Raw genomic sequence first — 18,453 nt, 5'->3', positions numbered from 1 at the left:
GAGAACGGCAGAAGAGGAAGTGACGAGTTGGATGAGCTAGCAACCCATGCAAAATTAACGGCAGACATGCCTCGAGGGACCTCATTCAGTGACGCAAAACACATTTCTATCCCTCTTTATTGGAGGACGTGAAGTTGTTCTAAGACAGAGTTGTCCCCCAAACTTTGGGTTCATTATTCTTTACTCCCAACGCCACCACCTATTCAGCTTAGTTTTGGGGGGCTCTGCTGAAGCCAGATGCACATGACACCGGGGAACTGAATCCAGGCAGAGTTGTGTATCGTTTCACTTACTCTGTTCTTAGGGGATGTGGAACAGGTCTTAGCCACTCAATAGCCACCTCCCCAGCCACACATAGAACAATTGTAGGCCATCGTCCCTGAGAAGCTGGTGTAAACTCTGCCTGGAAAACATGGCCTGGTGTCCCTGGCTGGTGGGAGTTCGGATTACAGATGCAGCTGTGTGGCTGTTGGAGACAGCAAGCCATCCGAAATCACTTTTTTGGGTGGTAACTCTTATTGTCCCTCCAGGAGACTTCGGGAATAACTCCACATTAGTCTCCAGTTCCTTTTCATCCTGGTGTCTCACTTATCTCAATTGGGTATGATTCAGAGACACTCCCCTTTTCTTAGTTGATCAGCAACAGGATAGCCAAGTGCAGACTTGATCAAACTTAAAGCCAACAAATGGGAATACTGACCTTTGCTTAGAGCGGCCTCTAAAGATATATTCGAATGTTTTAAAAGCTGATCAAAATAGTTGTTTTAGTATAAAGGTGCTATTGAACAAAAGTAGGGGGAGGAATTAACTAATTCTGAACATCTTAAGAGTGCTTCAGTTCAATCCTAAATCCTGCCTCCCACTATTGTTTACTAAGCTTATACTGAATGTAGCAAGACTACATTTGTGATAATCTGCAGATACATTTTTTCTGAAGATTACAACATTCCAAATCATATATATATATATATATATATATATATATATATATATATATATATATATAAAATTTGTTTTGTAGATAGTTTCTCTGTGTAGCCCTGGCTATCCTAGACTCACTCTGTAGATCAGGCTGGCCTCCAGCTCAGAGATCTACCTGCCTGTCTCCCAAGTGCTAGGATTAAAGTAGTGCACCACCACCACCCAACTAAGAGTGGAGATTTATTAGTGTTGAAGCTCTAAGGATTTTTGTTGTTGCTTGTTTGTTTGTTTTTAGTTTTTAAGATTTACTTTATTGGGGGCTGGAGAAATGGCTCAGGGGTTAAGAGCACTGGCTGCTCTTCTAGAGGACCCGGGTTCAATTCCCAGCACCTACATGGCAGCTCCCAACCATCTGTATCTCCAGTTCCAGTTGATCTGACACCCTCACACCAATGTAAATTTAAAAAAAAAAGATTTACTTTATTATTTTATGTGTGTGAGTATCTGGCTTCAATGTATGTACGTATGTGCACCACATTGGTGCCGGTGTTCTTGAAAGTCAGCAGAGGCCTTCGTAGCCACTGGGCCTGGAGTTACAGGTGGTTGTAAGTTGCCATGTAGGTACTTCAAGTTAAACCCAGGTCCTCTGCAAAAATAAGCAGTGCTCCTAATCATTAAGCCATCTCACCAGCCCTTTTAAATTTTATTATGAAAAAATTTCCACATTCCCAGGGCTAATCCTAAGTATTGTTTTAAATGCCAGGATTCCTGAAAATTGGGATGAGTTGAGTGTTATGCAACTTTTCCTGAGAACTCGCAGCAAACGTCAATTCAACAGGTCCTCAAGTCAATGCTGAATGCATGACTGTGCCACAGAACAGAAACATGCTGCGGGATGTCTTTCTGTACACTGTGAATATGTGTTGCTCTAATTGGTTGATAAATAAAGCCATATGGTCTATGGAAAGTCAGGTTATAGCTAGGCAAGAAATTGAAGAGAGAGACAGGAAGAAAAAGGCAGAGGCAGAGGAGATGCCATCCCACCATCCAGGGAGCAGCGTGTAATGGCACACATATAAAGCCATGGAACACGTGGCAACATAGTGATTAACAGAAATGGCTTGAGTTTTAGCTCCCTTCATGTGTACTTAATAACCAACTAAGTGAAAGGTGGCTGAAAACTTAATGTTAGCTTTTTTGGGGTTAACTTAATGTTTTCATAAAATAAATAGTAATTTATATTAGCTACTGGCATTATAACACTAAGTTTTAGACAGTATTTGAAATGTTATATGAATACTTTTGCCACATGCAACTTTATGATTTTTGTGTTCCTGTTGCAATAAAATTAAGTATTTTGTTTTTAAAAAAAGGTATTTTTGAATGAGTAAGTTAGTGTGTGAGGGAATAAATGTGTGAATGGTCTGTGACTGGCCCTCAGATGTGTTCTGTTGCTGCATCTGTGAATGGAAATAGGGGATAGCCCAGGCCTTCACAGAGTCCATGACCAACAGGGCAGGAGGAAGAAGAATATTGACTGTTGTGTTCTTTTAAGGCTTGGGAGATGGTTCTGTAGGCAAGGTGCTTGTAAATCCAGATGACGTAGTATGCACTATAATCTTGTGCTCTGTAGAGCGATGGGAGGTAGAGAGAACCCCGGAAGTTCATAGGATGGTTAGTCTGGCATACTTAGTGGTGAGTGATAACAGATAACAGTGGAAGGTGAGAGCTGGCACCTGAAGTTGTTCTCTGACTTCCTTATGGCCTCCTTGACACACGCAAGCCCATACTCACACTCACACATACAAACCAACATAGAAGAAGAAAAAGAAAAGATAAAGCATCCTCTTAATAATCAGAGCATAATTACAGAGAGACCATTGCTTTGCACCAAGTTTTCAGACACATTCAGAAGAAAGAAACATTAAGTGCAAGGGTTGAGTTCCACGGGTTCAAAAGGCCTAAGAGGGCCGGTGTGAGCATTGTGCTCCAGGAGCTGGATGCCAAGTTCCCAGGGTCTGAGTGGGTGACATCGGCAGCGTGATAAACACCATTCACTGACTTCTATTCCACTCCCCTTGTCATATGCAGTGAGTTTCAGTCCTGTGACCGTACCTTCTTCAGCAGGGATTTTGACTTTCCATGCCTTAGTTTACAGCCAAGGGCAGAGAAGGGAAGGCATCCGGTCAGTGGTTGATTTAATAGCAGTTGATTGACTAGGGGTATTTTGTATTCTGTTTTATGGACAATACACATTGAACAAGGAATGGGAAGCTAGCCAAAACCTTGAAGTGTTATTTAAAACTGGCTAATATGTAATGAATTTGCCATGTACCATATAATTCGAATCTTTAGTGTTTCTGTGAGATGTATGTCCATGGCAAAAAGAAAACAGGCCAGTGAGATGGCTGGTGGATGAAGGATGCCAAGCCTCACAACCTGAGTTTGATCCCTGGAGCTGACATGATAGAAGGAGAGAACTGACTACCGCAGGCTGTCTTCTGACCACCACAATAAATAAACAACAAACAGACAATCAACAAAATAAATGCAGTTTTAAAGAGAGAGGGAGGGAGCTGGAGAGATGGCTCAGTGGTTAAGAGCACTGGCTGCTCTTCCAGAGGACCTGGCTTGTATTCCAGCATCACATGGCAGCTCACAACTGTCTGTAACTCCAATTCCAGAGGCTCTGATTCCTTCTTCTGGCTTCTGTGGGCACCGCACACATGTACTGCACATACATACATACACACAGTCAGAAAAAATAATATAAAAATAAGTAAATCTTCTATAAGGGTGTGGATATGACCAGATGTCATAGAAGGGCGTCCCCAGAACATCGCTGACTTGTTGTCTTCTGCATGAGTCACTTGCTGGCCATTGACAGAAAGTCATACATAGTGGCTTAAACACAGAATGCAATTACTGGTTCTCCTCTCTGGAAAGTCTCAAGCTGAGTTTATTTTGCCTTCAAGTACTGCAGGCGCTGGTATCTGAGAATGTAACTGATAGAATTGTTCTTTTTCTTTCTCTGCCTTGGTATCAAATATCTTTGTCCTAGTGGGATGATCTTAAGGCAAGATGTGCCCGTAAAATAAGTCTTCCAAGTGTTATTTTTATCAATCAGATCTCAGAGAAAAAAATCCTTAACTGTCTAAACTAGGACAGCACCCCAAAAGGACCTTGACCCTCTTCAGTGTTGAGCCATTATGATGGGCTCAGTCAACATCAGTTTTCAGTCCCGATGGGCAGTTGCTCTGGGCAAACTTCCTGCTGGTTAGAACTAGAACCACACAGAGCAAAGGAGTTTCCCAAGGGAGGTAGGCTGTCGGGAAAGATCACAGACTGTTCTAGGTAAGAGCAAATAGACTGTGCCATATTGGGAATATGAACCAGGTGGAAAATGTGTTCTAGTGTGCCAGTATGAATGGGCACAAGTTCACAGAGACCTTCAGTGGGCAGGATGGGCTACAGAGGGTAAACTTTTAAATCTTGACCAATGTCCTCTACCGCACTACTGTTCTGTGTTAGTGTGAAGATAAATCGGTGTTTTAAACAAGCCTGCCTGGGAGAGTGTGTGCTGGGAGGCTAGAGACAAGGTGTGCAATGCAGTAAGCAAGCTCCGAGATAACCAGTGCCCTCGTGGTGGGCACACCAATGGCCGCTCTCCACCCTCTGTCCTCTTTCTGCTGTCGGTTTGTGGGTGGAACTTGAAGACTGTCTGTCATCTGAAAGTTTTTACAAATTGATGTGAATAGCAATGGGGATCATTTCAACTTCAAAGTCCCTTCCCTCTCCAAAGAATACAAATTATAATTCTATTTTATCCTAATATATTTATACTAGAAAGAGACTGAATAAACATCATGAATTAAAATGAAATGTGATTTTCAATGTTGTCTCAGTCCACTTTAGGGAATGAAACATTTTATATCAAAACAGTATTTTAAATGTTTATTTTGAACATTCAGAAATATGATGACATACACATTTTTACTTGTAACTGTGAAGCTGAAATGTACAAACATATGGTTTTCAGTCTAATGACGGACACTGAAGAGGGGTGAGTAGAAACCCATGATCTTTGGTGTAGTTTCTGAAACAAGCCTTCTTCGCCTTAGCATGTGGCTTCAGCGCTCAGACTAAACTTCTTGCTCTGAAATGTCAGGGAATGTTGAAACTGAGACCCTGTGCTGGTACAGCCTGGGCCCTGAGCAGCTGGCTTAGTAAACACCTTGTCTGGGATGCATGGAAGCTGAGTCCCAGCTGGAGTGGCAGATGTTGATGATGAAGGATGCATTATGTTCAAGTGGGTGCAGAGCTCAGAGTAATTTAGTATTTGGGGCTCAAACAAGCATATTGGAGAGAAAGGGCCTAAATCTTTTCCATGGTATAAGAACCCAAGGCAAACCCTCGGGAGCTGCAACATGAAGAAGCCAGGAGTTTGTGTTTCTTAGACACCACTTCAACTACAGAGTGACAATTCCTGTTTCCCAATCTTGAGAGTCAGCTGAGCACTCCTGGGGTTTACCTCTATCAGGAGCCTTGAGAGCCACAGTATGGCTGGCCCTGAACATCTGTTAGGAGGAGGGTGTGGCCTTACAGGGCTGGACTTCTCCAGAGGAGGCCTTTCAGAGAGAACACCCGAGAAGACAGAGCCTCTGTTGGCTCTTCATTTTTGCCATTTTGCTTCTGCTTGTGTGGTTTGTAAGAGGTACAGAGAAGAAACACATTTGAGTGACTATCCCAACAAGCACGTTGTTGAGTGTAGGTCTGAAGCGTCATGGTTGACACCCAATCATGGGGCTGAAGATAACAGCTTTGGGTGGAGCTGGATTGACTCTGACTGGCCAGCCTTCCATGTGTCAGGCAAGTCTTTGTGAAGAGCTTTGCCGGGGGGGGGGGGGGGGGGGGTTGTCATGTGGGGACACCTAAGGCAGAGGACAAACCCAGCAAGTTTGGTTCACTTGGAGGATGAACTAGGAACCGGCATCTGGGAAACAAGAGCCAGGTTTTGCCAGCCAGAAACAAAGGCCAGAGAGGAAACTGCTTCAATCAGTACCATCAGGCTGTATGTCGTGACCAAGCATCCTGTTGTTAAGAAGTGCTCTGAGAGAAAAGCAGACGCAGAAGTACAGATTACACAGAAAATCCATGAGTGTTTGCTTCGTTTCCAGTTTTGTTTAAAATGAGAAAGCCTTTATCAGATTCCCTCCCTAGGTGGAAATAATTGGATGCGAGCCCAAGAAATATCCTCTAGGTACATAAATTTAAACATGGAAAGAAGTTTGGAGATGAAAGTAATCTGAAAAACAGTGAATTGTAAAACGTCATTGATTTTCTTGAGCTTAATTCAAATTCTTAAAGTTTATTTGAATATTTCACATCTCCAGCTTCTAGAAAAGAATTAAGCGAGATGCTGTGAACCTCGATCTTCAGACCCCTTCAGATTGTGATGTGTACATCTTGCTGAAATGTAATTTCTATTTTTTGTTCTGTAAGGAAGGGCAGATCCCAGTAACTTGATTACAGAGATGCTAAAATCTCAGTCTCTAAAGACTTCCGTTCTTCAATGCAGACTTACAGCTGGGGGAGGAGGTAGACATGATTGTGCTCTTGTCTTTGAAAATCCTCATTGTTCCTTTGTTTTATTGCTATTTTCTATATGGAAAAAAACAAAAGACGTGGAAAGTCTGTGGGTCTTGTAACAACAGATGCTAAAAGTAAGTGTCCAGGGAGGACTTGCCTTCATGATTAGTGATGAGGATGATGGTTCTAAAAGCCGAGCATCACGTGTTTGCCGCTTCTGAACAGACACTTGTCCAGTTGTTGGCCCATTTTAATGAGGTCGTTTGGTTTGGGGTTTGGCCTGTAACAGCTCCTCATGGACTCTGTGTGCCAGCCTCCTGACTGTTTAGGGTTTGAGTCACTTCTCTTACCTTACAGGTTATCTTTTTCCTCAGTTCATTGTGTCTTCTGATGCTCAACAGTTTACAGACGCTGTGAAGTCTCCTTGTCCATCTCCGCTGCTGTTCCCTGTGTTTTCGGAATTATATCTAATGTCAGGGAGTCTTTACATTTTCTTCAAGTGGTTTGAAGCTTTATTTTCGGATCCTATTGGGGGCAAAGAGGTCCTTATACTCACAGAGAAGCACCAAGAGAACCAGGAATGTTAATCAGGCAGGGGTGTCTCCTCAATGGAGAAGATAAAAACCAAATACCTTCACTCCATCCAGAAAGCTGAGAGTGGATTTTTGTTAACAACATGGTGACATTTTTGCTATCTGTGGAGGTAGACATCACTATATAATCCCCAGAATGATTATCCCTGACTCTCCCCTCCCTAGACCATTACCATCCTCAGGGGAGATGTCACATGTATGTTATAACCTGCTGACCTCTATGCTATCAGTCAGAGACCACACTAGATTCTAGGCCCCTTAGCTCTAGAACCCACCCTCATGGTCACATGTACTGTGTCAAGGAGTCTCTATGTAGTCCCACCTTAAGCTTTATTGTGCACCTGGGATTGCACTGATTGTTGCCTGGAAAAAATTTCCCCAAATTGTGCTGTGTTTTAAATGTGCTGACTCCCTGAAGTCTGATCCAGGTGACGAAGTTGATCTGCACCAGGTTTTCATTCTCATCTCTTCATGAGGTTCACTTGCCATATGACACCTGCAGGGACCCCCCCTCAAGACCTTTGATCCACATTTAAGGTAACTTACATATGACCCAAATAAAGATCTATGTTAATTCTTTAGCACGCGTGTCATTATTTTTTGGCTTTACTTATTATTTTCTTTTTAAAAATGCCACTTTTAAGACCCATAGTATTAGTGTCTTTAATCTGCATAAAATTTGCATCTGTACAGATTGAGCATATGTTTAATATATATAACATAATATATATATTTAATCTATATATATAAAATCTATATATATATAATCTATAGCAGTCAATATCTCTTATGCCTGTGATCCTAGTACTAAGTATATTTAGGAAGAATCCCAAAAGTCTAAGGCCAGCCTAAGCTACGCAGCTCCAGATCAGCCTTGGCTATGGAGAGGGACCCTGTCCAAAAAATGAATCTTGGAAAAAAATCAGTCCCTTAATTTAAGTTATGGACATAAACAGATAATTGTAGAGGGTGTGTGTGCATGTGCATGTGCATATGTGTGTGCGTGCATATGCGTGTGTCTGTCTTGCAATATGCCTTAGATGCATTTGATTGTGTTCCTTACAAGCAAATCCTGAGAAGAACATCCAGAAGTACTGCACATCATGGGGCTGCTAATTGGAGAAAACACATATTGGAACGGGAGTAGAAGAGAACAGGAAAGAGAAAACTATATGAGCCTGGGCAAAGGTCAGAGCCATCCATTGCTCTAAAGCATGCCATAGGCCATTTCTCACTGGCTCAGGCTGATAGTCTATGTGGCTTTCTGTGACCGTGGTTTATATCTAGGAGGGCCTTTCAGTGCCTGGATCACGCAGGCCATAGGAGACAGGTGTGAACCCAGCCAACAGCGTGATCTGGACAGAGCCACATCAGCTTCTGTCCTGGGCAGAAGCCTTCCCTAAACTACAGACACGAGCTGGTGTCCTGAAAAGCTATTCACCCTCCTAGTTTTATATAAATCCATATTTTTGCTTACAAATTGTAAAGCGTATTTTCTTTCATTTCACACAGAAAATTGCAGTATTGTTTATTTCATTTTCAAGATTTCTTTTTGTTTGGGAAATTGGGTAAAAAGCTCTCTATTCCCAATGGTGCCCAGAATCCGCGGAGCCTGTTGGCAGATATCTTTCCTTCCCAGCTTTGTGAAACCCAGTCCTGAGAGAAAAAAATGCTCCAAAATCTAGTTTGAAAACTCAGAAAAGCCATCAGTCACAGGAGACAGGCAAGCCATTCTTCTGTGATGACCCTGACATCAGGGCGTGGGTCAGCCTCAGGTATTAAAAGGCAGAAGCCTCCAGGAAGCACAGCTTACCTTTGTTTAGAGTGTGTCAAAGCCTTGACTTGTGACACTATCCAGAAGGGTCTTGATGAGCTGTGGGGGACCAGCTTCCACATTTATTTACCCGAAGGACTCTTGAGGAATGAGGGATAAGAGACCTAGGTAGAAATAAAGAGGGGAGAGAAACAGAGAAACACAGGATAGCCTCGGATGGGCCTGGATCCTTGTCCACCAGCCCAGAACTTTATTCCAAAGATCTATTTATAACAGTGCCAAGGGGAGGGCAAAAGGCCTCCCCTTCCTAGTTAGACAAACACCTGTTACCCAGGCCCATGGTCCAGTCATTCTTTTATGCAGTCCTGCTGGGTACAGCCAGCAGGAAACTAGTGGGCTCCAACAATGAGCCACAAAATGTCACCTAAAATGTCACTGTGTACTATAGCACCTCAATAGAACCACCAATGATTGGATGTTTTCCAATTTTTGGTCAATGGACGGTCATTAAAATTTTTTTCTATGATGTTTTCTTCTTTGATGTCACAGTGGTTCATGGAGTTGACCGTGTTTGGAAATCTACACTGTGATGAAAAGAAAAGAAAAAATAAACAGTACAAATCAGAGATCCCATTTCCACATTTCCAGCACGCCACTCTGTAGCTAGGAATGGTGAAGGTTTTCATTCAGAAATGTTAGTGTTCTCACGACACAATTCAGCATTCTGGAAAAATAAACAAAAGCCCAGTAGCACATTGGTAGAGGCTGTTGAGACAATGAGAGTTTGCAAAGCGCCGATGGCCAACCACCATGGACATTTACTTCTTGCTCAGTCAAGTCAAAGTAAGCACTCCTTTGTGGGAGGTGCCCTTCTAGGCAATGACAAAGGGCTCTAAGTGTGGACATTGGGGACAGTGGCCTCTATGAGCACAGTGCTTGAAAGCATCAATCTGAAGGAAATGGGGACAAGAGCATAAAATGTGAGAGCAGGGCAGACTGGGCCTGAAACTCTGGAAATGGCATGTACTTGTTTCCCAGAAGAAAAAGCTGACTTTGTATAGATCTTGTCTGTTGTAGAATATGATTTTAAGGTGTGTTACTTTTGTTTATGTTGCATTTGTTTAACTCTGTGAAGCTGTGTTACTGAGCCTGTATAAAACATCTGAGGATCTAATAAAGAACTGAATGGCCAATAACAAGGCAGGAGAAAGGGTAGATGGGACTGGCAGGCAGAAAAAAAGATATAGAGGGAGAAATCTGGGAGAAAGAGATCTAAGGTCTAGCAGCCAGAGAAGGAGGAGGACTTCAGGGGCCAACCACCCAGCTACACAGCCAGCCATGGAGTAAGAAACAAAGAAAGGTATACAGGAATAGAAAGAGATAAGAGCCCAGAGGCAAAAGGTAATCAGGATAATATAAGTAAAGCTGGCTAGAAACTAAGCCAAGCTAAGGCGGGGCATTCATAATGAAGGATAAGCCTCCGTGTGTGATTTATTTGGGAGCTGGGTGGCGGCCCCCCAAAAAGACCAAAGACCAACCAATGATACTTCTCAATCCCAGCCACAGCAATAAGCACACACTGGGTCTTTCTGCAGGCATTCTTATTATACACACTCATCTGTATATTGTCTCCAGTGACAGTAGAGACCTCTCAGTCCATGTAAGTTCCACACAGGGTAGAGAGCCAGCAAAGAGATCAGTCCCTATTAGTCCTGGCCCTGCCACTGCCCAGATGAGTCTTGGGGACTTTGTCATGGGGCAGTCAGAGATGCAGAGAGGTGTGCAGTGAGGGCATGCAGCCCATCTCATGTCTTCTTTGCCCCTGCCTGAGAGCCGTGTCCAGTATCCCCTTAGGCCATGCTTAGTGTCTGCCTTGTAGAGTTTACAGATGCCCAGTGGCTGCATAAAACTTTGGTTTCTCTTAATTGTTATTCTTAATGTGTTAGCTAACAGGTGAGCAGACTCTCTTACCACGGGTCGCTTTTGATTCTCCTGTAATTACAAAAAAAAAAAATCACAGCACATCAAACACTTTTAGACTATACTCAACTTATAGACGATTCAAAGCATATGGTACTATTTAACAATAGACTATGCTGAAATCCTAAATTAGAACAAGGTAGACTGAGACATATGCATGAAAATGTCAGAAGGAAACACAGGCCTTTGTGTGCTAACCTAAAAAAATTAACAAAGAGAATATACTGGAAGTGAGTCTGTGTGAATTTGAAGCTTAGCGACTGTGGCTGTGAGACACGGGAAAATTGTTGGCTAGTGACCTTTGCTGACCCCTTTGGAAGCCTGTAAACGGTGACTCAATGTATCATGGTTGTCACTGCAGAGGCCTTAGCAGCTGATTGACAGTTTCACCAAGTGACCCTTTCTCAGGGCTAAGAGCCAGAAGACCACTGTGTTTATTAGATTATCCTCCCTGTCAACACCATGCTCATCAATGCATGGCTCCCTGGGACACTGCTTCCTTCTGCAGGCTTTCCTATGGCCTGACAGTCCCCTGGGTATCCAATGACAAGTCAGGACGGTCACAGAAGCCAGAATGTCAGGAGCTCAAAGTCAATAAGGCAAACATGGTACAGTCTTCCAGATGATCTGAAAGTTGAGAACACTTCCTACTCAACATTAATGAGCACTCTCCAGCCCTCGACAGCGTCAGTCAGGGCTTCATTAACTCAGCTTTCTGTGCGTCAGTTTGTCATGCTGCGAGTGCCACTATTGCCTGTTCCTGTTGAGGTCACTGGAAAGGGTGACTAGTTGAAACTTCCAACACTCTTAGATGCCAACTCCCCCTAGTTCAAAGTAGGCAATTGAATATGACATCCCAGTTTGGGGGGGTGGTCACCGTGTTTTCTTACTGTGTGAAGCTCTTTTGTCTATAGTAGGTGGACATCTCTGGGGTCCTAGAAAAGCCGTAACTTCTCTCAAGTCCATGCTCTTTAGTCATGAAACAGGGATAGGCAGCATGGTGCATTGGGTGTGTATGAGAACAATGGTCTACAAAGTAACAGTGAAAACAGGGTGTGGGACACAGAATCTCCACCACTTGTCCTTCCAAAGCAACAGTGCAAAGTCTTTGATGAAGTGGAGACTTTGCATGCGAGTTTATGTTTTTTTCAGGTTCAGCATAAAATCAGCCACATTTTGTGCATGTGTAGAACATTTTTCACTTGTTTGGAACTTTGGAAACACATACATTAAGAAAAGAGCATATATTTGGACATGGTCATACAGTAAATGTAACACGCCTGTAACTCCAGTACTCTAGAAGCCGAGGCAAGAGGATCATAAGTATGAGGCCAGCTTGGGGTACATAGCACGGATCCTGGCTAGTCTAGACTCAATCCTGTCTTAAAACACTAGACTAAAAAAGGAAAAAAAAAGGTTTCAGGCCAGAGAGATGGCTCAAGAGTCATCAAGCCTGATAATACAGTTTGGACCCCAGAACCCACATGAGGGAAGGCGAGAATGAACTCTGTCAAACAGCCCCTTGGTCTCCACATACACCCCATGGGACATGCACACCCACCCCCATTCAAAGTCAATAAATGAAAAAAAAGATTTATTTAAAAATAAGAACAGTTAGACTTAACTAAATACATGAGCCAGATCTGATCATTCATAATGATAATTTTCTTTCAATCATAATTTTTAGCCACATGGTAAATGTATTTGTGTAATGTTGTCCCCTGTACTTTGGGAGGTTTAGTGGGATATAATGAGAGAATAAAATGAATGTTCTAAAGAATGAAGACTTCAATTAGTCACTATATTAATAAGATGATGATGATAGTCACAATTTAATCCATAGTTCTGAGATGATAAAAAAAAAGTTTATGCCAACTCTGTATTTACACTTGACCGTAGTTAGGTCTCTTAGAAATGAGTGCTACCTATCACAAGAAAAGGGGTCCAGCTAGAAGTTAATGGGGGTAATAACTAACACCATGGACAACTGACAGCATGTGTTACATGTTCCATTCCACTGTGTCAGCTAAAATGCCACACAATGTGTTGGGCCCTCCCCTCAATGGAAGACTAACTTTTATTAGCATGGCTGGAAAGAGTTACAGGGACATGGCCATATCAGTGTGCCTGGTGTTTATGCGTGTGAATGAAGACTTGCCAAGAAATAGTAACTGTGTGTCAAATTTTAGCCCCAAATTCAGGTTTAGTTCCTAGTATTCAGTCATAATTGAGAGTAATGACTAAATATTTGAGCCCTTCACATAAATTTATAGACAAGGTAGAGGGTGGGCTCAGTTCACTATTATGTCAAGGAAAAGTTCATGTTTGTATCTAAATGTAATTTGTTTTACTGTTACGAAATTGTGAGGGTTGCTCTACTGTTTCCCTGTTCTGTACAATAGGTCATGCTGCCTTTGTGCATTGAGCACAGAGGAGATGGGGTGGGTTGTTCCTGCTCTGCAGTGGGCATTGAAGATTTGGAAATACTGTAGGCATTATAAAATCAGGAATGCAGTGGGCAATGCAGAATCAGGAGTGCAGTGAACATTGCAGAATCAGGAGTGCAGTGGACATTGCAGAATCAGGAATGCAGTGGGCATTGTAGAATCAGGAATGCCATGGATATTGCAGAATCAGGAATGCACCCAATGTTGGAGAATCAGGAATGCAGTGGACATTGCAGAATCAGGAATGCAGTGGGCATTGTAGTGTCAGGCATGGTAATAGGCAATATAGAATCTCTCATGGCCATGGACCTTATTGTGTCTGAATGTGTGCAATGCTGCTGGCAGGAAGTGAGGGTGTATCCAGTGACTTTTCTCTCTTCTTTCTTTCAGGTTGCTATCAGCTATGTAATGTTTTTCGATCCCATGAGATGGAAATTGACCAGTGCCTGCTGGAGTCCCTTCCCCTGGGCCAGCGTCAGCGTCTGGTGAAGCGCATGCGCTGTGAGCAAATCAAAGCCTACTATGAGCGAGAGAAAGTGTTCCAGAAGCAGGAAGGGCTCCTGAAGAGAACCAAGCCCGGGAAAAGCCAGAAGGTTCGCTTCAGCCTTGCTGACATGATTCAGGACGCCATCATCCACCATCATGACAAAGAGGGTATGCCTTCTCCGTGGGGCTTCTTACAGCCTATTTTTGTGTGTTGTTTTCTAGGGAGATGAGAATGCTTTTTTAAAAAAGTGTTCCTTCCAAAAAATGACATGAGAAGTCATCAGTCTCTTAGAAGATATGTGAAAAAGTAAAATTTTGGTGAAATATTTATATATTGCCTGAAAGAGAATTATTTATCTGAAAGCCAAGCAATGACTTCTTTTAAAATTGCATACTCTAATTCGTTTGTTGTTGTTGTTGTTCTGTTTTTTGTTTTGTTTTTTGAGACAGGGTTTCTTTGTGTAGTTTTGGTGCCTTTCCTGGATCTCACTCTGTAAACCAGGCTGGCCTCAAACTCACAGAGATCCGCCTTGCTCTGCCTCCTGATTACCGGGATTAAAGGCGTGCGCCAGGGCACTTTTATCTACAGACTTGTGGCCTTAGATCAGTGGTTCTCAACGTGTGGGTGGCAACATCCATCCCCAAAAAACCGTTTCACGGAGGTCACATATCAGATATCCTGCATATCAGGTATTCACATGATTCATAACAATAGCAAAACTACAGTTGATGAAGCAGCAATGAAATAAGGTTATGGCTGGGGTCACCGCGACAGGAGGAGATGTGTTAGAGGGCTGTGCTTTGGGAAGGTGGACAACCACTGCCTGAGGTGATGGCTGCGACTGCTCCCCTCATTTTTTCCTCACATACACACAGACATGGTGGCAAAGTCAGCGGCCTCAAAGTTCTCAGAGGGTTAAGAGTCAGTTTTTCTAAAAATCATTTCCAAGGCTGGCATTGTGACTTTGGCTTGTGTTCATACAGTAGGTGAATGGCCTCAGATCTTACATTTGGGTCTTTGATTCATTTTAAGCTTTGTTTTGTGAAAGGCTGATTTTGCTTCAGTGTGGAGTTGAGTTTCCGCATTCTGTATGCTGGTGTTCAGTTTCCCTGTATCATGTGTTCAGACTGCACTTTTCCCAGGAGGTCGTGAGTTGTGAGTTTATTTGGGGGAATCTCTACTCCATCGCATTAATCTCTGTGTCAATTTTTACCACCATCAGCCTGCTGTGAAGCTTTCTAGTTAGCCTTGGAGCTGGGGGACGGGGGTGGTTCAGCCAGATTTTTGTTCCACAAATCCTGGGTTATGGTGTGAAGATTTCTTAAGCATGCCTGATCAAAATCCCTTTTGTCCTCACATGATTAATTTCATCACCATTCACACATTTTTATGTATGATTTTCTTTCTGCTTTTTTGTTGTGGCTTTTATAATCTACTCATCTTACTGTGAGATAAATGCTCCATTTCTGGGTGTATGTTATGATAGAATATGACGTTTCTCCCACCAGAGTAGTATATTTTGATGCTTGGTCTTCTTCTGAGAGTGAAAACTTTAGGAGGTGGGGCCTAGCTAGAAGAAGTAAGCCATAGGAATTACACCTTTGGGGGGTCAGAGGAGTCCTAGGATATTGAGATGAGTTTAATAGCCAATTCAGATAAGAGCTCAGAAGACCAGAATGCCAACAGCAATATTTGAATTAAAAATCATTTTGATTAGATTTCAGGTGGGAATAAGGACACTGTTCAGACTGCAGTGGAGGCCAGACGTGTTATTATCATGAAAAACATGTCTGTCTTATGTCCGTGTCCTGAGACTTTGTGGCAGGCTATGTTTAAAGGTGAATGACTACTATATCAATTAGAAGAAATGTCAAAGGCATCTAGTCTTCAGGCTCAGGTGTAGTTTCTCTCTGCTTCTCAGTGAGAATTAGAAATGAAAAGCACAGCCAAAAGATTCGAAAACTGGAATTTGGTCAGAAAAGCCTGTACAAAGTAGAGGCTGAAGAAGCCTCACTTTCAGAAGAGATCAACACCAATAAAGAAAGCCACACACTCTTCCCTGGACCACGAGGAAACAGTCCTAGGGGACATCTCCGTAGTACCCTAGATCCTGCTTGTCACAGCTTCAAGGAGATGAAGGTCCTTGGAAACTTTCTCTTGAAAACTTAGCTCTTCTGGGCTCCCTGCTCACATGGGGCCACCTAGGAAGTTGTTTCCCAGGATTCATTTCAGCGTACTCAGCTGCCCAAATACTCAGAGGCCAAAAACATCATGGTCTAGTGGGGGACTGAGCTACACATCCAGCTTGCATAAGACCTTGGTGTAGTCCATGTAGTGGGGCGGTTTACTGAAGTGGAAAATATGCAGGAAAACCTGACCATGGAGACTCCTACCCAAAATGCTAAGGAAATCTGAAGCTGTGGTAGGGGGACAAACAACATGTGATAAGACTGGAGTTCCTGTAGGTAGCTCCAGAAAGGGAAATGCATAGAACTGTGAGAATGATGTCTAAACTGTAGTGAGGATCCCATGATGCCGAAGATGCCAACCGTGTGGAACTCCTTCCAAGGAAAGCCACAGGCAGCTAGCAGAGCCAGCCCAAGTCAGATGCCTCATGGATTCATCTGGCAAGGCCACAGGCACAGAGTTGTAAAAGGCCCTGGGATCTTACTTCATAACTCAGTATGTCAGTGTAAATGCTGGCACAAGCTGTGGGAAAGACTTAGCTTGTTGTGTTTCAGCCATTAGGGTTCCCTCCCTCCCAAGGTCTTCTACTCCTCCCCTCAGAAGGGGAGCACTATATTATACCACCACATCTACACGTGTGTGCTGTACCACCACATCTACACGTGTGCTGTACCACCACATCTACACGTGTGTGCTGCACCACCACATCTACACGTGTGCGCTACACCACCACATCTACACATGTGTGCTGTACCACCACATCTACACGTGTGCTGTACCACCACATCTACACATGTATGCAATACCACCACATCTACACGTGTGTGCAATACCACCACATCTACACATGTGTGCTATACCACCACATCTAGGTGTATGTAACTTGTTTTTAATTTTACCAGGGCTGTCTGCTAAGAGTTTGTCTTGATTCTCAAAGGATATGTTGGACTTGAACTTTTTAAAAAGTTTGGAGCTGATAGAAGCTTTCAGGCATCTTGGAGATAAACTAAATATGATGTCATTATATGTCAGCCTCGAGCTACATGGGCAGTGACTGAAATGCTATGGGTTGGACCTGAAATGTTCCCCACAGGCTCATTTGTTGGATGATCGGTCCCCAGATCTTTGTGCTGTCGCCAAGTGGTGGGATGTTTAGGAAGGAGGGCCTCACTTGAGGAAGTAGCTCACTCGTGTGTGCCACTGAATGTTACATGTGGACCCCAATCACTTCCAAGTTGTTTGCTGACTACCCTGAGGCCAAAAGCCTTTCCTTTAGTATTCAGACAGCCAGAGTGTTCTTCCTAAAAGCCTAGGTCCAGGTCCAAGCATGGGTTGAAACAAGCTGTGCTATATCTTGACTCATTTTAATTGTTTATGTCAAGGACATTGTCACAGAGACCTTATTGTACCTAATACAGTATAAATGAGGACTTCTTAGCCAGTGTGAAGTATGTTCTCTGAGGCCAGTGGTTGGCCAAGTCTAGACTCTAAAATGGACATCCTTCTTAATGAATTAGTCACTATTTGAAATCATAAGGACTCAGAAACACCAGGTTTTCTTTGTAGCTCACTGTAGAAGATATTTTCCTGACCTGATTTTATTTTATTTTTTAATGTGCTCAGTCTGGAAAATTCATGAATTTAGGAATGTATGCATTTCCAAGGCTCTCAGATCGGGACTGTGAATCTGTACATAAGAACTGTCAGCACGTCCTATGCAACCACGGCTATAATAAGACTCTCCGCCCCTCTGTGTGGGCATGCCAGTTGAACTGCTCCCTGCTGAGAAGTTCGTACATCTCATTTAAACGTGTTTGCTTTTATGCCTGTGCATGTGGCAGTAGATGTATGATCTGGTGTAGCCTGAGAGATCCTTTAATCCCATGACACCTGAAAGGACAAGTGCTTGTGACCGCACCTGAATCTCTATGCTGGTGGCCATGGTGCTCCCCATCATTCTGTTCACATTTGTAACTGATCACTTAGCAGCCACACTGATATGAGGAGCTGTGTTTCTCATACTCTCGCTCCATTCTTCCTGTCTTGTGCTTCTCAGGAGAGTGGAGTAGAAGTTTAAAGCCATCTATCTTCTTCCTGGTCAGCTGTTGCCACAGAAAGTGTACACAGCACTGAGATCTTCACACCGTCTCCCTGTATTGGTGGGAAAGTAATGAGACACAAAATAAGTGTGTAAAATTATAAAGCCCCTTAGATGAAACACCCGCAGATATTACAAGATGATGTCTCTGGTCTTAAAAGAAATTAAGAGTGATAAAGTAATAAATCAGAGTCCAAAGCAAACTGTTTTACATATTTCTTCCCTAAAACGTTATAAATCATATTTTGTGCAGTCCTTCCTGCCACACAACCTGAATGGTTCTTTTTCCAGCGGTTGTTACAGCGGAAAACCATGCTGTCCTCAGTGATCAGAAGGCGGGAAGGGGGGTGAAATTTCCCAATCTAGGGAGAAAGAAG

General features: G+C 43.0%; 1 protein-coding gene across 2 annotated transcripts in view; it reads left to right on the top strand.

Annotated features, from left to right (window-relative positions):
* Positions 1 to 18,453, top strand: part of Myo16 (myosin XVI) — a 482,961-nt gene that overhangs the window by 112,899 nt on the left and 351,609 nt on the right. For both annotated transcript variants that reach the window (XM_006981334.4, XM_015999820.3), the window contains exon 2: positions 13,695 to 13,958. In XM_006981334.4, the coding sequence (XP_006981396.2) occupies positions 13,733 to 13,958 (226 nt within the window). In that variant the 5' untranslated portion in view covers positions 13,695 to 13,732. The remainder of the gene's footprint in view (positions 1 to 13,694; positions 13,959 to 18,453) is intronic.

Source organism: Peromyscus maniculatus, chromosome 17 (genome assembly GCF_049852395.1).
Source record: "Peromyscus maniculatus bairdii isolate BWxNUB_F1_BW_parent chromosome 17, HU_Pman_BW_mat_3.1, whole genome shotgun sequence".
Lineage (NCBI taxonomy): Eukaryota > Metazoa > Chordata > Mammalia > Rodentia > Cricetidae > Peromyscus > Peromyscus maniculatus.
Note: the sequence above shows the minus strand (reverse complement) of the source record. Positions and strands in the feature narration are given on the sequence as shown.